This window comes from Capricornis sumatraensis, chromosome 17 (genome assembly GCF_032405125.1).
Source record: "Capricornis sumatraensis isolate serow.1 chromosome 17, serow.2, whole genome shotgun sequence".
NCBI lineage: Eukaryota > Metazoa > Chordata > Mammalia > Artiodactyla > Bovidae > Capricornis > Capricornis sumatraensis.
This window is the reverse complement of record NC_091085.1, coordinates 76,050,159-76,071,807: the sequence shown is the minus strand read 5'-3', so window position 1 is coordinate 76,071,807 and position 21,649 is coordinate 76,050,159. Positions and strand designations below refer to the sequence as shown.

The window sequence follows — 21,649 nt, the reverse complement described above, 5'->3', positions numbered from 1 at the left end:
CTTAATCTCTCTGGTTTTTCATATCCTTAACTGTAAAATGAGGATACCCCTACCTGTTTCCAAGTGGTTTGATAAGGTTGTAATGTTCTCAGCACAGAAATGGCAGACTGAGAGTTCCATGCAGGCAGGGACCCGATCCATCGTGTTTACACTAAACACGATGGATCGGGTCCCTGCCTAAACACGTGTTTACAGCGTGTTTACCTCCCCAGCTCTGCCCTCCCGAGACAGCCCAGGTGTCACCCGCCCCGCCCCACACCATGGCTGCGCCGTCCCCTCTGCGGGGTGTCGGGGGTTGCCCTTTCCTCTACCCCAGTCTCCACTAATTGACATCCGCCCTTTCTTCAAGGTCTGGCTCAATGTCACCTGCATCCCACTGGGGTGATTTCCATGCCTGGATCTTCTCCCTGTTTGGGGTGGAGCCTCCAGAGCTGAGGCTGAGGGGCGGCTTCCAGCGTGACAACAAAGGGACGAACTGCATGGGCATCTCTCTGGATGGGATACCAGCTTCCTCTCGACCTCTGTTTGCTTGTCTGTAAACTGGACTTAATGATAGTTCAGTTCAGTTCAGTTCAGTCGCTCAGTCCTGTCCGACTCTTTGCGACCCCATGAATCGCAGCACGCCAGGCCTCCCTGTCCATCACCCAGAAGGTGATGTTTAAATGAGGCGATGCACTTGGTCTGGGGCCTGACATGTACAAAGCCTTCAATAAACACTGTAGATCTGTGTTAATATGGTGGCCATGTGGGACAATCTATAATAAATTAATCAAAATTTAAGTTAATTAAAACTAACCACATGCCGGGAGAGATTCAGGGAGGGAAGAGGAGGTGACCGAGGATGACATGATTGGATGGCATCACCAACTCAATGGACATGAGTCTGGGCAAACTCCGGGAGATAGTGAGGGACAGGGAAGCCTGGCGTGCTGCAGTCCACGGGGTTGCGAAGAGTCGAACACGACTTAGTGATTGAACAATAACAACAACCGCATTTCACATGTGACAACTGGCTACCAGTGAGGTCCACTAGGAAACCCCCCCAGATACAGAACATTTCCATCGCTAAAGAAAGTTCCACCGCATAGTGCTGTCAGTTATGATGATGATAACGTGAATTTGTGGTCTGGGTCAGGAAAAGTGCTTAAGGGTATCTCTAATAGCCCTCGGCTCCGCATAGCTCCTGGGGGGACCCCCAACTCCTCCTCCTGGCCCTGCCTGCCCAGTCTCTGATGTCCCCAGGGGTAATCGGAGACCCTCCCATCAGGAGGATTAGGGTGAGAAAGGAGACTGGTGAGAACCAAGCAGGATTAGGGGCTAATGAGAGCGCAGTGGAGGAACCCAATCTCTGCCTGCTGCCTGCCTGGCGGGAAGTGGGTGTGGGTGGCGGCAGAAAGAGGCTGGAATGTGAAGAGGGGAGGGACCAGAGGGTGGAGAATTACCTAACTGCTCCAGAGTGTATGCAGCAGGCGCCCTGGACTGAGGGAGATGGCCAAGGACGGCTCCCCTTCTCCCGCACCCGACTCTATCAGGGCCCAGAGCAGGGAGGTTTCAGCACTCACCCGCCTCAGCTAAATCGGTCCCAAGATAGCCCAGGCATGGGGACCTGCAGTGTCTTGAGGGTAGGAGAGCCCTGGGTACAGGGCCTTGGGCTAGCCCAGCTGTTGGGTCTGAGGCTAGGCCAGGGGAGAGTTTCAGCCCACTTGGACCCGCCTCCCAAGGCCTGGAAGAGGTAGCCATGTAGCTATACTGTGGTCTCCAGCAGACGCTTCCGATAGCTGGAGGATAAATCTCTTAGAGATGCACCACCCTTGGCAGTCTCCATGTCTTAGTCAAAGGACTGGGGAACCTTCTGGGTTTCCTTCATCACCTGGCAGAGTGGTGGGGCACCCCTCACTGATCAGACGTTTAAAATCCTGCGGAACACCGATACCGCCTCCCAGGCATCAGCATGCCCCTCCTCCCCCTTAGGACCCAGGGGATGTGGGGTCTTGGACAAGGCCTCCTGTGTCCTCGTGACCTCTGCCATGAGAAGGGAGGTCAGCAGGGCTGAAGGCGCAGGACGGGCACCGCAGGAGGGAATTTGAAAGACAGGAAGAGCAGTAACCTGCCCTGTAGAAAAACAAGCCTTTAGCAAGCACACCTTTTGAGTTCCATTTTTCCTGCCCAGCCTGCCTCCTCTTGAATATGGACACTTGTTGCAAAAAGCCACGAGCCTCCCACCCCAAAAGAATGACTGACATATTTACGAGACTGCCAGCCGGCAGGGCTGGGTGAGGGTGATCCTAGCCAGACTGCAGGTGCAGGGTTTCTTCATCAGTGAGAGCGTCGGAGAGGACGGCGCTTGCAGGGAGCACACCCATTGATTTGTTAGTGTTTGCCGCCTGCGAAGCAGCACACGGATTTTAGTACTCTTTCCCCCTGAAGTTCCCCTGGAGGCCTGGGAGCACTGAGGGGGTTCGACAGGCACCCAAGCTGGACACCCACACCTTGGGAGGCCAGCCTCATTCCCTCCCAGCCTCCTGTCCCTGGCAGGGGACCTCTGACACACCCTGCTTTCCCCACCTGCTCCCCACCCGCCCCCCAGAATCGTCCAGAGCCAAGCATGGGACCTCAGTTAATCCCAATTATGTAACGTGCAATCCGACGGTTAGCCAAGGAGGAGGTGCCCTGGAGCCACGCCCAGGAGCTGGGGCAAAAGACCTGGCTTGGTCAGGGCCACGGAGCAGGCTCGGCCTCTGACCGCAGTGGCCCCCGTCCCTGCAGCCTCACCCAGCACCATGAGCGGCCGAGTGGGAGACCTGAGTCCCAAGCAGGCAGAGACCCTGGCCAAGGTGAGCTGAGGCAAGGGGCAAGGGCTGAGGGGCCGAGGGAGCACGGGGGCCGGAATCCTCCCCCTCTGCTGGGCTCAGCACGTCCTCGACACTGTCTCTTGGCCATCACCTCACCCAGGGTCAGGTCCTACGGTGCCCTGTGACGCCCGCCCTGTCCAGGGCAGCGGCGGGGGGGATCAGCACCACTTGCAGATGGTAGGGCAGGTGCCAGACCTGGAGAACTTCATCTGACCTGCCCCCTCCCCACCTCCCCGTAGGTAGGAGCCGAAGATGCTGAGGCTCTGCCCTCGGACTCTGTTCCGTTTCACTCCCCGGGACCCTGAAAGCTCTTACCTGTCTGTAGGAGCTGAGAGTCAGGGCAGAGTGTGTATGTCATCCCCAAGGTCAATGGGGGAAAGGATGCATAATTACCAGCCATGTTTTCACGGAAAATGGGATGGAAAAAAAGAGGCTTTGGGGGGCTAACGAATGAAAAGAACAAAGAATATTCACCCCTCAACCCAGCTACCCACCAACCCACCCAGCTACCCACCAACCCACCCAGCCATCTTTTCCTTCATTCCTCCTCCCACCCCGCCCCACCCAACGATCTCTCCTCCTCCGTCCATTCACGGCCCCATCTCTCCATTCATTGGTCTCCTCTTCATTTTGTCCCATCCGTCCGTCCATCCACCCATCCTTTCTTCTATTTACTCACCCATCTAACCTTCCATTCACCTCCCCATCCCTCCGCCCACCCACCTTCCATAACCGCAGGCCAGACTGCACTGGAAGAAAAGGAAAGAAACTGAAAAAAAAAAAAAAAAAAAAAGGATCACTGAGTCTGAGCTCAAGGCTCAGTGTGAACACCTCTTCAACCACCATCTCTCTTCCCAGTTCCGAGAAAATGTCCAGGACGTGTTGCCCGCCCTGCCCAACCCGGATGACTATTTCCTTCTGCGCTGGCTCCGAGGTGAGGGTGGACGTGGGGGAGGTCAGGGCAAGGGGCAGCAAGAGGGACCTGGTACCAACTGCTCCAGAAGGACCCATGGCTCGCAGGATCCGACCACATCAATCTTGCTTCACATTCAGGCTCTGCAGAGGGGAGGGGACAGGAGAGGAAGGTCCCCTCTAAGGCCCCTGGAGCCCCTCATAGCCCCGCCTCCTGCCCAGGACCAGGACAAGATGACTGCAAGGCAGCCTGTTTCACACCTCACCCCTTGCTTCCATCTTCCCACAGCTCGGAATTTCGACCTGCAGAAATCAGAGGCCATGCTCCGCAAGGTGAGATGTATCCCCCCCAGAAAATTTGGTGAGGGTGTTTGTTGGGGGCAACTCCCGCCTCCAGCCTCTACCTCCACCCCCTCCTTACCACTCATTTCCCTTTCAGTACATGGAGTTCCGGAAGACCATGGACATTGACCACATCCTTGAATGGCAGCCCCCTGAGGTGAGCCAACAGCGCCCCCCACACCCCCAGTTTTTGACAGACATATCACCCAACAGCCTCAGCATCACTGGGGACCGTGAGTAGAGGGCAGCAAGCCTGAGAGGCCTGTGGAACCCCTGGGAAACTGCAGCCAACTCTCCTGTAATAATTATGAATATTTCCTATTAAGAGCCAAGCTTGAGTTAAGACTTTACCTGCATGAACTCATTTAATCCTCACAAACGCCTGAGGTGGATACAGATGTACCCATTGTACACATGAGGACACTGAGGCCCAGCAGTGGTTAAGCAGCCACCCAAAGTCCCAGAGCCCCTAGGTGGAGCTGGGATTTGAGCTCAAGCCTCCAAACACAGGCTCTTCAGCAGCACAGTTAGCTCGTGGCTCTGAGCCCTTACCCCCTGGAGCCTTGCTCAAAGCATCCTGTCTGGGTGGGAAAGAAACTTCGCCCACTGAGGAGTTGGGAAGAACAGACCCACCGTGGTGCCTTAGCTAAACAACAGTCCTGGTTTCATTTGCGGAGCACAAGCTCTGAGTCAGGCAGGCTGCTATGCCAGTGTGATCTTGGGGAATTTCCCCAGCAGGAGGGGGAATGGGGCTCAGAGAGGTGGTGTCACTTGTTCAAGGGTGCTCAGCAGGGAAGCAGCCGCATCTGTTTTTTGAAGCAGGTCTGTTCACCTTCAGTATCCATGTTTTTCATCACTAAACCCAACCCCTCTCCATGGAAACGGGCATGGGAGGCTTTGCAGGCAGAACTCAGGAGCCCAGAGGCCTCCGGCAGGCCCGGCTAAGCCCTGCCTTTGCCGTGTATCTGCCGTGAGCAAGGGCCTCCCTGCAAGCCCCTCAGCTTTCTCACCTGGACAGTAGGGCCGCCCTCCAGGGAAGGGAAGGTGCTTGTACCACGGTGTGTATAGGCTCAGACCACCCAGGGCAGCCTGGTTTGGCGAGGGGGCGGGGGTGGGGTGGCAATCTCGGGGCTTGGTGGCTTACTCGTGTCCAACTCTTTGCGACCTCATGGACTGCAGCCCACCAGGCTCCTCTGTCCATGGGATTCTCCAGGCAAGAATACTGGAGTGGTTTAGCCATGCCCTCCTCCAGGGGATCTTCCCAATCCAGGGATCGAACCAGGGTCTCCTGCATTGCAGGAGGATTCTTTTCCGCTAGGGAAGCCCGAGGCCGTCTCTGGGAGGTTGCACACTGCGCAGTTCCATGTGTCCGTCCTCACGCAGGTGATCCAGAAGTACATGCCTGGAGGCCTGTGTGGCTATGACCGAGATGGCTGCCCCGTGTGGTACGACATCATCGGGCCGCTGGACCCCAAGGGCCTGCTCTTCTCGGTCACCAAGCAGGACCTGCTCAAGACCAAGATGAGGGACTGTGAGCGCATCCTGCACGAGTGTGACCTGCAGACCGAGCGGGTGAGGCTGCCCGGGCCCGCAGTCCCAGGAACACACCTGCGCCCTCAACGTCACGGTCAGAGGGCTCTGGGCTCACACACCAGCTCCAACACGTCCCGGCTGTGCTGCCTTGGAAAGTCACCTCACCCCTCTCTGAGCCTCTCTTCTCACCTCCAAAACTGACACGATAATAACGGTTGCAGAGGTGAAGTTAGAGGACATGAGCATGTGGCCAGCACCTGGGGCCTCTCAGCAATGCCAGCTACTACGATTCCCTCTGAGTCTTTGCCCTTGCTGCTCCTGCTGTTGGGATAATCTGACCCCCTGTGCACACACGTTCCCCCCCACGCCTCCGCTGGCTCTGCCCTATCCATCTTTCAAGGCTCAGACTGTCCCCGTCTCTGAGGCCCCCACTGGGTTAACGAGCATCCCCACACCTTCTGTGCCTCCAGTCGCGGCTCTCAGCTCAGGACTGTGGTGACCCTGTTGCTGGTCAGTCTCCCCAACCAGACTGTGAGCTCTAAAGATAAGAGCTCTGGATTACTGAGCTATGTGCCATACTCTCAGTGCCTGGCTCAAAAGAGGTGTTTAATAAATATTAGCTGGACAAACGGAGGGATGAGTGGATAAATGAACAGCCGTATGAAGGGAAGGATGGGTGTGAATAGGTGGGTCAATTAATGGATGGGTGGACAGGCAGATGGAGGGTGGATGGATGATGAATGGGTGATGGACCGTGGATGGACGGATGGTAAGTGCAGTCACTGTTTTGTTTGCTCATTCCTCTGGGGCAGAGCAGGGAGCTGGGAGGAGCCCTGGGGGGTCACGAGCTGAGGCACCGTCTCCCAAGTTCTGAGCCTGCACCCTGATCCTTGCTCTTGTCCTTGCAGCTGGGGAGGAAGATTGAGACCATCGTGATGATTTTCGACTGCGAGGGGCTGGGGCTGAAGCACTTCTGGAAACCCCTGGTGGAAGTGTACCAGGAGGTGAGCAAAGGCCCCGGGCGCCCCTGCTTGCTTTAACCACCAGCTTGCCCAGCAGTGACCTGGCTGCTCACTCAGGACCAGGAGCTAGTAGCTGGCGGTGGCCTTTCCACCACCGCAGCCCGGGCCCCATCAGTGTGCTTCCCGAAGACTGCACAGACCAGGCCTCGGGAACAGCACATACTGACACCGCAGGGCCAGCTTCCAACAAACCGTCCCCTGCCTGTCACCTCCGCTCTGTGACATGGCCAAGTCACTCTATCCCTCCACGCTCCATCCTCCTCACCTACAAAACGGGGGCACTGATTGTCTGCACTCCAAAGGGACATAGCCACACTTCTGTGGGTTGATACATAAACTGCACACACCGCGCTTGGCAAACGAGCGTGCCTTCTCACTTGCTCCATCGTGACCGACTCTCTGTGACCCCATGGACCGTAGCCCGCTAGGCTCCTCAGTCCTTGGGGCTCTCCAGATGGGAATACTGGAATGGGTTGCCATTTCCTACTCCAGGGGACCTCCCCGACCCAGGGATCGAGCCTGCGTCTCCTGCCTCTGCAGCACTGGCAGGTGAATTCTCTACCACTGTGCCACCCGTGAGCCCCAGTAGTGAACATGCCCCAAACAGTAGCCACCATAATCACTGTACTACTGTTGCCATAGATTTACTCCAAAGATGGTTAATATTATGTAAGTGTTACGAGAGTGTGGACGCAGTAGTCTGTGGAGAGGTTTCCTCCAGGGGCCATGGAAGTGATGGAAAGAAGGGAATCCCTCCGCAGCCTTCTGAAACCTCCAACGGGAGGTTGCAAAGGGACGGGGGCAGGTGAAGAGGAGGTACGGGCTCTGACGGGGTCTTGCTTGGTTCCACAGTTCTTCAGCCTCCTTGAAGAGAATTACCCAGAGACCCTGAAGTTCATGCTCATTGTGAAAGGTGTGTGGCAGGTGACTGCTCTCCTCTGCCTCTGGTCCCCTATCTGAACTCTGGGGACAGTAACAGTGCCTCCTTTCCCGGAAGCAGAGGCAGGTTGGTTGCTTGGCTGCATGCAAATCACTCAGAGTGCCGAGAACAGAGTAAGTGCTCCATAAACGGTAAATTCTACAGCTGGTTTTCCCACAAGAAAAGGCAGCTCCAACCCCAGCTTGTCCAGGAATCCCCCCTCACCTCTCCTACCCACGTCTATCTCTCCCTCCTCAAACTGCCTCTGCCATTGGCAGCCGGCGCAGCCCAGTCTGGCCTTTCCTGCCTACCGCCTTCTGAGCCTCCAGTTAGCTTATGCATTCATCCCGCTTTCCTTGAGTTGTCTACTCCTTGAAGGCAAAGGCTTCGATTCTTCACTTCTATTGTATCCCTCACAGGCTTGGGGCCAGGTGGGAACTCAACAGTATTTGGATAGTTTTTATTTGGGTGGGTGGATTGATGGAAAGATGGTTGTATGCTGATGGTTGACTGGACTGGGTGATTCATTGCTCAGTTTGTTGTCTGTTTAGCTGGCCAGTTGGTTAGCTGACTAGTTGACTGCCTGGTGGTTGATTGCATATCTGATTGGCTGGGTTGGATAGTTGGTAGTTTGGTAGACTGATTGAGTGACTAGTTAGCATTTTGGTTGCCTATCAGGATGAGTGTCTAGTTGCCAGACTGGTTAGTTGGTTTGGCTGGATTGTGGATTGTTGACTGCTGGTTGTTTGGATGGTTGGCTGGTTGGTTATTTGAATGATTGACTGACTGGAAAAGGCAGTTGGTTGGGCAGTTAGCAGGTTGTTTAACTGACTGGTTGGTTTTCTGATCGACTGACATGTCAATTGGTTTGGTAGGGTTTGATTATTTGGTAGGGTGGCTAGTTGATTGGTAGGCTGGTTGATGGGTTGGTGAGAATTGATTGGTTGTTGGCTGGTCTGCTGGCTGTTTGATACATTGGGCGATTGGATGGTTGGGTGGTTGGCTGTTGGCTGGCTGGTCTGCTGGCTGTTTGATACATTGGGCGATTGGATGGTTGGGTAGTTGGCTGTTGGCTGGCTGGTCTGCTGGCTGTTTGATACATTGGGTGATTGGATGGTTGGGTGGTTGGCTGTTGGCTGGCTGGTCTGCTGGCTGTTTGATACATTGGGTGATTGGATGGTTGGGTAGTTGGCTGTTGGCTGGCTGGTCTGCTGGCTGTTTGATACATTGGGTGGTTGGATGGTGGGTTGTTGGCTGCTTGTTGGCTTGGTTGGATGGCTTGTCAGGTGCAGGGCATTGAAACTTCCCAACGTAACTCACGGTTCCTCCACACTGTTGGCTCTGGAGAGAGTGGCCCGATGGAATTATTTTTTCCCCATTATACTTGCTTATATCTCTCCAGCCACCAAACTGTTCCCTGTGGGATACAACCTCATGAAGCCCTTCTTGAGTGAGGACACGCGCAGGAAAATTGTAGTGTTGGGAAGTAAGTCATTCCAGCTCCATCCCCTGAACTCTATTCATGAACTTTGGAGAAAGTTGCTCCATCACACCCATCCAGAGGTCCACACATCACCTGGAGTCAGAGGCTCCTCCTTTTCAAAGGTGTAGTGGGCCTTGCACCATGGAGTCTCTCCAGTTGCCTCGGTCTTACTCCCTGCCGTACCTCTCTGGCAACTAAGGCCTCCACATCTTCCTCCTTATCAGTTTCAGTTTGGTTGCTGGTCAACCTCTGGGCTATGGGCCTCAGTTTCTTTATATTAACCTTCTATGGCCAAGTAGGGGGGATAACTTGGATTGGTTATAGGGGTGGGGCCATGTGACACCTGAGAATCCAGAACACAGAGCTTTGCACAGGGCGTGAAGAACAGTAATGGGCTTTATGATTGTGATGATGAAGCAGCAAGATGGGGAGGTCCTTTCAAAGACCCCAGGCTGCCCCTCTTCCAGCCAGAGGTCTGACTTGTGTGGACCATATGCACACAGCCTGGCCCCCAACATGGTCCTTGACCTCATTGGGATTTAAAGTCTCCTTAAGGCAATTAGACAACATTAATCTTGACTACTCATCACTGGGAGACCATCAAAAATGGGCAAACCAATCAGCCAGGGAAAACATGTTTCCATAGCAACACAATGCCGGAAGACACTTCTACAGCCCGAGGCCCAAAAGGCAGGGGAATCAGCCCTGGCAGCCCAGCTCCTGTAGGGCTTCCCCTACCTGCCAAGCTCAGGCCCTCCTGGTAGGAATAGGGGGCGCTGACGGGACCCCTCCATGTTCAATAGTCACCCTTCAACCCCTCTGCCCACAGGCAACTGGAAGGAAGGATTGCTAAAACTCATCAGTCCTGAGCAACTGCCTGCCCAGTTTGGGGGGACCCTGACCGACCCAGATGGGAACCCCAAATGTTTAACCAAGGTATGAAGAGCCCCAGAACAGGGGAGAGTAGAGGAGTCGAGCTGGGTTCCTTTCTCATCCACTCATTCATTCCACCAGTGTCTATGGAGAGACACCTGTGAGCCAGGTATTGAGTTAGTCCCAGCCCTGCCCTAACAGAGCTCTCAGCAGCTGTTCAGGCAAATGAGAAAGGGCTGTATTTTGACCCAGAGGGATGAGCTGGGAGAGAAATTCCTGGAAGAGGCCCTGACTGAGGTTGGTGGGACACAGCAGGCTTCCCGCTGTGGGGTGGGGGAGGACAGGATGAGCAGAATACTTCCAGAGGATGGGGAAATGTCTCGGACAGGAGACACAGCCTGAAAGGTGCAATGGCTGAGAGCGGGGAGCAAGCCCATCCTGCTCTGTGTCGGCAGATCAACTACGGTGGGGAGATCCCCAAGTCCATGTACGTGCGGGACCAGGTGAAGACTCAGTACGAGCACTCGGCGCAGATCAGCCGCGGCTCCTCGCACCAGGTGGAGTATGAGATCCTGTTCCCAGGCTGTGTTCTCAGGTAAGGCTCAGGCCACCACCCATACCCCAGTTGGACCCTCGCCCCTCGGGGGTCTCTCAGACTCGGCAGCAGCCCGTGCTCCTTCCCCTCCCCCCAACACAGGTGGCAGTTTGCGTCGGACGGAGGGGACATCGGCTTCGGGGTTTTCCTGAAGACCAAGATGGGGGAGCGGCAGCGGGCCGCAGAGATGACGGAGGTGCTGGCCAGCCAGCGCTACAACGCCCACATGGTGCCAGAGGACGGGAGCCTCACTTGCACGGAAGCCGGCGTCTGTGAGTCCGCCCTGGGTGGGCCCCAGCTCTGGCAGGATGGAGCCACCTGTCCCGCGGTTTAGAGAAAGCAATGGAGAGGCAGCGCCCCCGCCCCCGCCCCCGCCAGGGACATACAGCCTAGGTCAGTGCCATTCACCCACAGAGTTGCTCATGCGGCCCACGCTCCAGCGCACGTGCGGTGTGCAGGGAGCCACACAGGCCTTGAAGGGGTTGAGAGCGTCGCAGGTCACAGGCAAGGGACAGCAGGGGAGATGGCTTTCCCCAGGAGGAAACCGGGGCTCTGAGAGGCAAGTCAGCTTCAGAGCCACACAGCTGCATGTGGCGCCAGGGTTCTAGCTCAGCCTGGTGGTGGCAGCATAACCCTGGGCAAAAATCCTGAAAGTCTTACCAACCTGGAGGCTTGGTTTGCTCACCTGTGAAGCAGAGGTTACGACTCCTACCTCTCAGGGTGCTTGTAAGGAGGTTTGTAAGTAGGGGAGGCAGGAGGTGTGTGCAGGCCTAGCCCAGCACCCCGCTTCATCCTCGGGGGCTGGGAGGCCTCTGACATTCCCAACTGCCCCCCAAGGACACCCCACCATGTGAGTGTCCAGCTGTGGAGACAACGGGATGCAGTGGCCATTGCTCTCGTTGCCAGTTGGTGCAACTAAAGCCAGGCTGGGCATGTGCCAGGGGGAGGTCAGGGTCTGTTTACAGGCCCTGCTCAGGAGGGGTAGTTCCCATGGGGGAGAGAGGAAGAGTGGGGGGAGCTTGGCCCACTTGGCAAACACAACAGGTGAGAACACAACCTCTTCTCCCCCATGGCTGGGGCAGGGTGCAGGGAGTATGGAGTCAGGCCCAACTACCCGTTTTTCCATCTGTCCCCCCAGATGTCCTGCGCTTTGACAACACCTATAGCTTTGTCCATGCCAAGAAGGTCAGCTTCACAGTGGAGGTGCTGCTCCCGGATGAGGGCATGCAGAAATACGACAAAGAGCTCACCCCTGTCTAGGCAGCTCCCTCACTTCCCAGAGGCCCTGACACTTTGCTTTCTGTCTCTGTATACGTCTCCCCACCTCCCTCCAAAAATTGTTCAGTAGTCCTCTTGACTCTGACACTAGTCAGAAGAGAAAGGGCTGCCTTGGGGAAAACTCAGGCGCTGTGATCAGATCAGGAAAAGTAGGGGAGGCACCACTTTGGAAGATGCTGAGGCTGCGGAAGAGGAAGAAGCAAGGGCAGGAACAAGAGGTGGATGTCCCTGCAACCCAAGAAACAGAAAAAGGAATCTCCCGGCCTTTGTCCTCACTTCTCCTGAGGCATTCGTATGCTTGAATTTCTTCCCCATGAGTTATCAGCAACTTGGGTCAGAGATGTATCTAAATTCTTTTTACTTCTACCTCTTATATAAGCAAATGCTCAACTAATGTGAAGTTGAATGGAGGTAGGGAGCAAATGGGCGTGCAAGATAAAAAGGTCTACAAGGGGAGATTTCAGCACCTCGGACAGGGGCTGTGGCAGGGACGGTCTCTCCTGAGACTCACGTGACCCAGCCCCCAGATTTCTGGCAGTGGCTGCCCCCTGGGGTAGTTAGGAGCTGTCTATAGAAGGGTTTGTCTGACTCAAAACACACAGCTTTCCCAACCCCTCACTCCCACCCTTACCATCTCCCCTTGGAACTCACAGCTTATGTTTCAAGCACTTCCCTAAAAGCAAAGGAAGTCACATCTGGCTCTAGCTGCTGCCTGACAATTAAAAAAAAAAATCACAGCTGTCATTCAGTGAGTTCTCTCGATGTACCATAGACGGTGCCAAGTGCTCTATGAGTTTAGCTCATTTCACTCTCATGCCTGCCCTGGGGTTACATATCACAGCCACATGTGCATAAGGAAACTAAGGCTCAGAGAGGGGAAGTCATTCTCCTGACACCACACAGCATCTAAGACCCAGGTCTTTGTTGTTTTTTTTTTTTAACTCCAAAGACATTGCTCTTAATTGCTCCATAATACCACCCCCAAGACTCTACTTTTACAGAGAAGAAGGAATATCTTAGATTGTCCAGTGGAAACGTCTTGGATGTCACCCTCTCCAATCCCAGTTTGTGGGCAGAAGAGGATTAAGCCCATTGAGCAGTTGGAACAATGGAAACCCCTGATGCTGATCAAGCAGGTCATCCAAAGAAACTCACAGCAGAGCAGGCAGGGCTTGTGCTTCAGAGCCCAGCATCCATGGCCGCTGAGAAGCGTGGCCTCTTGCCACCCACCATGACCCTGGGTGACCTGGGGAGACGCCACGGCTCCAAGAGGTTTCTGCTCCGGGGACATGGAGCTGCTGGCTTGCGCCCCAGGTCCTGATACATCTCTTGACAGGAGGAGAGGAGTTCCACAGAGAACATGGGTGGGCGGGGACCGAAGGACTTGAGGTTCCTTGGGAATGAGCTGAGAGCCCAGCCTGCTGGGGTGAGCCCCGCCACAGGCAGAAGAGGCCTGAGTCCGAGACCATTCAAGCTCACATGCAGCAGCAACTAGTACTTTCCATCTGCACTTAGGGATACATTTTATAGATCAAAAACAGCACTGGCCTCGTTTCCTTCAGCCCATGGGTGGCAGAAATAGGACTGGAACCAAAGCCTCCCTCCTCCCACCTGCTGCCTCCCACCCTCCCACCGCTAATTCCCGTTGCTGCAGCAACTTGCCAGAACAGGACAAGACCGCCGACTCTCCGTGCAGGGGGCTGGGAGAGGGGCGGATAGGAAGGAGGAAGAGAAGAAAGGGTTGTCAGATTTAGAAGAAGAAAAAAAAGCAATACTTGGGACATGCTATTTATCTGAAACTAAAATTTAACTGGGTGTCCTATATTTTATCTGGCCACCCTACAAATAAGGGATGGGGAGGTAGGCAGAGAAGAGGCGGATGGATCCATGCTCTTGGAAGACGGTGGCAGTGTCTGCAGGTGGGGCAAGGATGTGGTGGGGGAGAAAGGCTCAGCATCGGGTCTCACCCTTGCTCACCCTAGGCGGCAGCAGGGGTGCCGAGGAAGAAGGGGTGGCCCTTTCCACCCTTGGGGCCGAGGCTGCTGTGTTGTCAGGTTATCTGCATCTGTCCCAGCTCCTCGACCACACTTCACAGACCCCACTGTGGACAGAGGCGGGGACTTGCTACCAGGACGGGGGGTCAGGGGTAGCACAGACAGCCTAGGCTAGGGCTGCAGCCAAGAGCCAAAAGGTGCCCCTTGGCATCCGCCGATGCCCAGCCATGGCAAACCCACAGCCACAGTCAACGGGCAGGAGCCCTCCAGCTCCCAGCTTCCAGGTGCCCAGTCTCACTCCGGGGCCAGGCGCTTTGTTCTGAGTGTCCAGGAGGTGAAGTGGGGAGAGAAAGAGACCCTGCTTAGCCTTGGCCAGTGGGCACCCCCATTTCAGCGAGCAGCATAGCAGCATAGCAGCAGGAAGATGGAGGCCTTGTGTGTGAAGGGGGGACCCAGACTTTGCGGAGAAGCAAGACCTGAGCAACCCGCAGAAGCCTCCTGGGGGCAGCCATAATGAGAAGAGACATTGCCCCCCTCCCTAGCCTCCTTAAATTGGCCCAGAGGAGGCTGAGGAAGGAACAAGCCTCATCTGGAGCCCACACGGGAGCCCAGGGCCCGGCCGAGCTGGACCAGGCTGAGCGCGTGCACGTTCCCCCAGCCCAGGCCCCCCCATCCACCTGCCTGCAACGCCTCCTTTTAGAAAAGGCTCTGAAGCCTCCTCACTCACGTGGGATTTAGTGAGAGTTAACTGCTGACGGAAGGCTCACCGCACGTGGACTTCACTCTCTTATCTGTAGGATGATAACGGTGGCACCAGGTACCGAAAAGGCCATGACGGAGTCTCCGTAACACAGCGCCCAGCATGTAGTAAGCACCCCAGCTGTGTTCTCCATGGGTGACATTGGATGATTCTTGTCCAAGGAGAGGGAGCTGCATGATGGTGAGGGGGGGAAGGTGGCAGGGAGGGTTCAAGGAGCAGGTGCCATTAGAGATGGATCTTGAAGGCTGAGAACAGAGGGAAGTGGGGGTGGGGAGGGCATTCCCAGCAGGCGGCATGACCTGAGCAAAGGCTCAGAGACGGGAGGGGTCAGGGGAAGGCAAGGACAGAGGTGCAGGGTGTTTCACGGTGAAAGATGAGACTGCCTCGGCAGGGAGGCTCTGAAATCTGGGCTGGGATGTTCAGACTGGATCCCGGGGACTTCCAGGAGTCATAGGAGATACCAGGACACAGAAAGGATTTGGGGAGACTCAGTAACAAGCAGGATCAGATTGGAAGAGTGCTCCTTTACGCACTGGGCCTTTAAGGAGTGCCCAAGACTTTCTTGTATAAAAATAAAACCACGACGATCACCCTCAGAGGCACATCTTCGAATCACCATCCAATTATTTCCTCTGAATAAGTTCTTACGACTGGAGCTCCTGAACCGTATAATTGGCACACTTGCTCTCTAAATTACGCATCTGATGCCACAGTCACCAACTGTGTGTGTCCTGGAAGCAGATGTGTCTTTCTATATTCATAATACTGATTAAATAGCCCCCTCTGCGAGACCCACTCTGGCCGAATTTGCAAGCCATTTCTCTATCCCTCTCAGCAGCTTCAGAGGGTGAGAGAACCAAGTGAGAAGAACCAAGACTCAGAGAGGTTAGGTAACTTGCCCAAGGTCGCACAGCCTGTGAGTCAGCTCTACGTCTGAGTCTGCAGAGAATCATGGGCTGGAAGGCAGTAGGAAAGGGGGATAGGGGAGATGGGGGGTTCGAGGGACTCCCACTCCAGGAAATAGAGACCCGACCACAATGTGGTTGTAAAGAGTAAATAAGCCACATCACAGGAAACATTTAGCATGGAATCGGGCCTACTGGGGCGATTCAATAACATGTATGCTTCTCAGTAATCTTGAACGTGGTTTGAACCAGCCAAGGTGGGCGGATTGGGAGGTGCTGCCTCCTTGTGGTGGTCCTGAGCATTGCATGAAGCGGCCCCTGGGGGACCTAAGTCCCAGCGAGCCCCAGGTCAAAGGCCACCAGGCCTCCCGGGTGGGAAAAGACATATCCCCCAACCTCATCTGGGGTCTGCCTTATCCTCTTAGGCTCCATGAAAGCAATTTCCTATTACACCCAGCATCTGCCACCTCCAGTCCTGTTGACCTCTCTTGCCTGTTTCCCATCGAATGGGATAACACAAGTTAGTCCAGTCACAAAGAACTGTCCCCTGTCCCGGAAAGAGGCAGCTGGAGACTGTTTCCTACCTCTAGAGGGCTGGGGTGCTTGGGGGAGGTGTTCCAGCTCCATGGATGCCCGCCACCCCGGAGCAGAGTTGCAGATAAGTACAGGATGCCTCGTTAAATTTGAATTTCAGATAAACAAGGAAGAACTTTTCAGCGCATATACATTCCATACCATATTAGGGACATACTTGTACTAAAGTCTTATTTGCTGTTTAAACAAATTTAATGGCGCATCCTGTTACTTTATTTGTTATATCCAGCAGACCTACCCTGCAGCATTCAGAGCAGAACCGGGAGGGGCGACGGCCCATTCTGTGCCTGGTGCTCTGGGCCTCCCAGGTCAGCTCTCAGAAACTGGTAGGAGTCTGCTAACCCTAGCTCACCGAGGGGGGCTTCCCTGGTGGCTCAGTTGGTAAAGAGCCCCATCTGCCAGTGCAGAAGACTCAAGAGACTCAGGTTCGATCTCTGAGTCGGGAAGATCCCCTGGAGAAGGAAGTGGCAACCTGCTCCAGTATTCTGGACTGGAAAATCCCATGGACAGAGGAGCCTGGTGGGCTACAGTCCATGGGGTGGCAGAGTCAGACACAACTGAGCAGGTACGCATGCTCTGGGGCCACTGAAACCCCCGCTGGCTCGGAGGCACAGAGCTGATGTGTGCAGGGACCTAGGGGAGCACTGGGGCTGCAGCTTCTAGGGCAGATGGAGGCCCTGGCCCTAGGGACTCACATGGGGTGGGGCGGGGCTATAAGCACAGCAGTGGAGGGAGCCCGGAGGAGGCTCCGGAGACAGGTTATCTTGAGGGGGTGAACCGAGGGAAGACTGGGCTGAAGTCAGGCTCAGGTGGTATCTGCCCAACAGACTCCCCTCCTAGTGTGTATCTTAGGAGACTTGCAGAAAAAGCACAAGGCCCATCCCAGAGGAGGCTGGCAGCACCAAGGTGGAATTCCAGGCACAAGCAGGGGACCACTGGTGGGCCCGGAGGTACCAGACAGGCCCCCTGCTGGCCACTGTGAGCGGTACGTTCCAGAGACACCAGCCTCCACCTGCCCTGCCCCCTCTCACCGTGTCGCTGCTCATCCCCAACAGAAAAGGAGAAAACTCAACGTCTTGAGGATTTATTGGACTGAGAGCTGGCATGCCATCCAGCCAGGCCCCAGCAGGCCTTGCACCAGGAAGGGGCAGAGAATCGGTCCTCAGGGTCCCCACGGGTGTAATCCCGTGTTTCTCTGAGTGACTTGCTGCTCCACCATCGGGGTGACCTGGCTGAGCCTTTGGGAGTCCTGGGTCCCCAGCTTGCTAAGTGGTCGTGGCCATGCTCCTCGCCTTGTCCGGGCCTCAGGTGCTTTACCCTCCATGGGAGGATGCTATTGTCCTGTCACGGGACAGGGCTGGGCCCACTCAGTCCAGTCCGGCTCAGTATCACAGATTCCATGGAAGCGGACGGGCGTCAAGTCCTGTCTGTGGGTCACTGCAGCTGCCGCTCTGAGGTCTTTGTCTTTTGGGTTCCGAGCAGCTTAAACCCACTCAGGTGCCAGGGCTCGGACCCGAGAGCCAGGCGTCCACATCCCCTGGCAGGAGGAGGGAGTGGGAACGAGCAGGGAATGGGCCGGCCCACAGGCCAGGGATGGCGGGGGAGGTCAGGAGGAGCTGGGCTTCTCCACCGAGGGGTAGAGCTTGCGCAGGCTCGAGTCCAGGAGGAAGTCCACCGACCTGTGGGGCAGTGCGGGGTCATGACCCAAGCTGACCAAGGGATGCTAATGGGGGAGCGGGAGGCAGGAGACCAGGGCTAGGAAAGGGACTCCTGGACCCAGGGCACAAGTGCCATCCAGGTGGCAGCCATCACCCTCTTCCTTACCCAGCTGGGAAAACTGAAACCCCAAAAAGGTAAAAGATTCACGCAGGGCCTCAGAGTCAGCTCTGTTCCCATGGGGAAAGACTCTTCCTCCCACTCCATGTTGGTTTGGTTCGGTTGGTCCCCTCTCTGGTTCTAAGGGCAGACACATGACCCAGGCCTGGCCAATCAGAAAATGGAAACTGGCTCAGGGGTGGGCACCCAGTCTGGGATGGACCAGTGACAGCCTTCCCTGGGATTTTTGCTGTCACTATTAAGACACCTCGTATGGGCTTGCTAAGCTGGTAGGAGGGGAGCTAGGGGTTGCTGGGAGCCATCTCTGCTCCTAGGAAGGGAAAGTGACTAAAGCCACCACGGAATAGGGTGGGGAGAAGACCAGCAGAGAGACCTACACGCCTAAGAGCATCAGTTGGTTTCTTGGTCCCAAGCAGCGTAACCCTGAACTGCTCAGTTCCATGAAACAATCCATTCCTATTTCACTTAACCCAGTTTCAGATGGACTTCTGTCACCAAAACTCCTCAAAACCCATGCCTTCCGGGGTGCACCTGTTCCTGCCTACCTCTGCTTGTTTTCTGAGTTTTCTTTCTGGGAACTGACTTGCCCTGTGTCCCGAACTCTCACGGCACCTCCTCCCTTTACTGCCGACGTACCTGCCCGACCACATGACAAGGGCCTAGACCGCCCTTTCCACCTCAGGAGCCGCAAGTGCAGCGCTGCCTCTGCCGCAGGCGTTACACTCCGCCCCTCCCAAAGCTCAGCTCTGCCGGTAGTGGGCGACCCCTGGGGCTGGGGGGCGCACCCACCTGTCGATGGGGTGGATGATGACGGGGATGGCGAGCAGCCCCAGCGCGGTGGTGGTCCACTTGCGGACGGCCAGAGGCCAGCGGGTGGCAGAGCTCAGGATGTAGAGGGAGGCCGCACACACGCGGTTGATAGTGAAGCCTGGGATGGCCACGGAGGCCAGAGCCTGCCACACAAAGGTGTCCACCACGGCCACGGTCACCCTGCTGCTGCGGCCTGCCTCAGGGCCCGGTACCTGGTGGGCACAAGAGACACTTAACCCAGCAGGGGCAGAGGCGGGAAACCCTGTGGACAGGGGGCATGAGACTGGACCAGGGAGACAGAAGGGTAGCGGGGGCGGGGATGGAGCCACATCAGCGTTGGGTTCTGGACTCTACCAATTCAGGGCTGAGTGTGGACTCACGTCCAGGACCAGGGTATAGGCTATGTCACCCGCAGGACTGCGGCCGGGGGTCACTACCCTACAAAGGAGAGGGTACCAGGCCAGGTTGTGGGGACTGGACGGTCCTACAAGGGACTCAACCATGTGCAAGGCTGTGGACTGACCACAAGGGGGCGCGGGCCAGGGTGAGGGGTTGAGGGGCAGGTTAACACTCACATCTCTGGCTTTCTTGCCCTTGTCAATGGCATCGGCCAGCACGTAGGAGCTGGACACACCGTAGCTCAGCCACACGACAGCTGCCGGCACCAGGGAGCGGAAGGCCTCCCCCACCTCATTGGCGTAGCCTGGTGGGGAGAGGCTAGTCAGTTCCTGAGCCCTTGGGTTGTTCCACAAGGGGGCACTGGAGCCAGCTGGTTCTCAGCCTACTGAGGAGCGGCTGGGTGACTGTGTAGATAGCCTGGGGATCTTACCCCTGTGAGCTGCCGCTTCCCAGCCTATAAAATGGCACCCATGATGCCCACCCCCGCTGTCCTCTTGTGGAAGAGCTGAGCACAGACACCTTTCTCATCACTCAGCTGCCTCACAGCCTGGGTTCTAGAAGCACCTGAGCTGGTGGGTACAGAGGCAGCGAGAGAGACTAAGGGCCACCCCACTGACCAGGCACTCACCACATGCCCGGCCTTTCTGTACCTTATCTCATTCGACACTTACAACTACCAGGCAATGAGAGAGACCCACTGTTCACCCCTTTACCCTGAGGAGGAAACAGGCTCAGATGAGCCAGTGAGGGGCCAAGATGGGGGCCCTAACGCCCTGGCTCCACAGCCCGTGGGGGGCATGCCAGAGAGGGGAGCTCGCTCACCCGGCCTCCAAGCTGGACTGCAGCTTCCAGCTGGGAGACTGACCAGCAGAAACCCCAAGGGCAGGGCTGGGCAGACCAGCGCTGTGTGACTCTGCGCAAGTTCAGAGCCCAGTCTCTGTGCCCAGTCTCTGCCCCCGGCTCAAAGAGAACTAACTAAGATCCTCCCACCATCTCCAGGTCCCTCACCGGCCTCTAGCAACTCCTGCTTCCCCAGTCACGTGGTGTGGGGGTCGCTGTGCCCCTTGCCCGGAGCTCACCCAGGTACCGCACCCACGTGTCCCGGAAAAGGTCGCGCTCGGCCCCCCGCGAGGGCGGCTCGGACATGGCGCTTCCGCCAGGGTCTCAGCCGCTGCTGCAGGTCCTACCGCGTCGGCTTCCACCAGCTCTCCCGTTCGCCGCGGCGGGACCGGCCGAAGGTCCCGGACTGAAGGACAGGTCGTGCTGTCCCCGCCAGCAGGGAGCGTCTGCAAATTCCCCCGCACACCGCAGCCCCTCTCCCTGGCTTGGGTTTTACAGATTAATTTTCTTCACGGTTTTCTCTGGAGTTGAGAGATTGGCACCATCCTCTTCCACCACTGACTGTGGTGTTGGAGCCAAAGAAAGGCGATTCAAATACGGGATGCTGCGCTGCACAGCTATGTGACTTTGGGTAAGAGCCTGTAACCTCTCTGAGCCTCGCTTTATTCATGTTACATGAGGAACAAAGCAGGTTTATTCTTGGGACGATTTCCAGGGTTAATTACACAGTCATCGCTGGCTGAGTTTACTACCGGCCAGACCGTTGGCTAAAGAGTAGATGAATTGCTTCTTTTAAACCTTCCCACCAGCGTCCCCCACCCCCACCCCACTCCATTTTACAGGTGAGGAATAGAGACAGAAAAAAATAGATCACTTCCCCAGGACAAAAAACTGCTGAGTAGTGAAGCCGGCATTTGATTCCAGGCAGCGCGGCTCCAGTTCCCATGCTCCTAAGGCAGGGCGGATGAACGGTGAGAACCCCACTGAGGTGGATGTTTGGACTTTTTTTTTCTGACTGTGTCGGGGAATGTGGGATCTTAGTTGCACAACCAGGAACGAGACCCACGTCCCTACATTGGAAGTGTGGCAGAGTTTGAACCACTGGACCCCCAGCAAAGTCACTGCTTGAACTCGTACTGGAGACCCTTCTCCGCAGGGGCCGTGCTCTCAAGCACTGGGGTCTCCCTGGGCTGCCCTCCTTCCGGGCAGGACCTCGAATGAACAATAAAAGAATGAGGCCAGGGAAACAAGAGTTGGGGTACAAGACTTCAGGGAAATGAGCGGAACAGAATGACAGGACATGGGGTTACTGATCACTGAAAAGAAAACTCTTCGCCACCTGGACCTCAGTTTACCCACGTGAAGAGTAAGTGCACTTCACTAAAGCTCTGTGAATCCCTTGGGGGGCGGGGTTAGGTATCAGCAAACAAAGGCATAGCCTTTAAACACAGGCACTCCTGGGTTCAAATCCCAGTTGTGCCACCTACGAACTGTCAGCCAGGTTTGTAAGAAATGAAAAGCAGCCAACATTTACTGAGCGGACACTTGTATCAGGCTTGCTAAGCGCTCTACATCTATTATTGTTTCACTGAATCCTTGCAGTAACGCTAAGAGGTAAGCACAGGGCTGCGTGGCCTGGTACCCAGGAAATGCTCATTAAAGAATTAGCTTTATTATTTTCAAATAAAGAGCACAGCCTCCC

At 55.9% G+C, this 21,649-nt stretch overlaps 2 protein-coding genes across 2 annotated transcripts; one reads left to right on the top strand and one right to left on the bottom strand.

Annotated features, from left to right (window-relative positions):
• The first annotated feature begins 2,780 nt into the window (after positions 1–2,780).
• On the top strand, positions 2,781–11,791 carry LOC138094168 (SEC14-like protein 3). Its single transcript, XM_068990343.1, has 12 exons — positions 2,781–2,834; positions 3,711–3,786; positions 4,054–4,097; positions 4,204–4,263; positions 5,490–5,678; positions 6,548–6,643; positions 7,514–7,574; positions 8,983–9,066; positions 9,893–9,999; positions 10,392–10,531; positions 10,634–10,803; positions 11,670–11,791. Exons 1-12 carry the CDS (start codon positions 2,781–2,783, stop codon positions 11,789–11,791), a joined length of 1,203 nt encoding a protein of 400 aa, XP_068846444.1.
• Positions 11,792–17,153: 5,362 nt separating this feature from the next.
• On the bottom strand, positions 17,154–20,458 carry MTFP1 (mitochondrial fission process 1). The gene is made up of 4 exons (XM_068990172.1): positions 20,187–20,458; positions 19,284–19,411; positions 18,688–18,920; positions 17,154–17,741 (listed from the first exon to the last, which is right to left on the bottom strand). Exons 1-4 carry the CDS (start codon positions 20,251–20,253, stop codon positions 17,669–17,671), a joined length of 501 nt encoding a protein of 166 aa, XP_068846273.1. The 5' UTR covers positions 20,254–20,458; the 3' UTR covers positions 17,154–17,668.
• Positions 20,459–21,649: the final 1,191 nt, after the last annotated feature.

What these genes read in the sequence shown, in the direction of transcription:
- LOC138094168 (XM_068990343.1), top strand. Translation starts at nt 2,781, where the DNA reads ATGAGCGGCCGAGTGGGAGACCTGAGTCCCAAGCAGGCAGAGACCCTG. An exon ending in CAGAGGCCATGCTCCGCAAG is followed by an intron (nt 4,098 to 4,203) that starts GTGAGATGTATC and finishes TTTCCCTTTCAG; the next exon opens with TACATGGAGTTCCGGAAGAC. An exon ending in GAAAATTGTAGTGTTGGGAA is followed by an intron (nt 9,067 to 9,892) that starts GTAAGTCATTCC and finishes CTCTGCCCACAG; the next exon opens with GCAACTGGAAGGAAGGATTG.
- MTFP1 (XM_068990172.1), bottom strand. Translation starts at nt 20,253, where the DNA reads ATGTCCGAGCCGCCCTCGCGGGGGGCCGAGCGCGACCTTTTCCGGGAC. An exon ending in CACGTGGGTGCGGTACCTGG is followed by an intron (nt 19,412 to 20,186) that starts GTGAGCTCCGGG and finishes TCTCCCCACCAG; the next exon opens with GCTACGCCAATGAGGTGGGG. An exon ending in ATCATCCACCCCATCGACAG is followed by an intron (nt 17,742 to 18,687) that starts GTGGGTGCGCCC and finishes ACTGCCCCACAG; the next exon opens with GTCGGTGGACTTCCTCCTGG.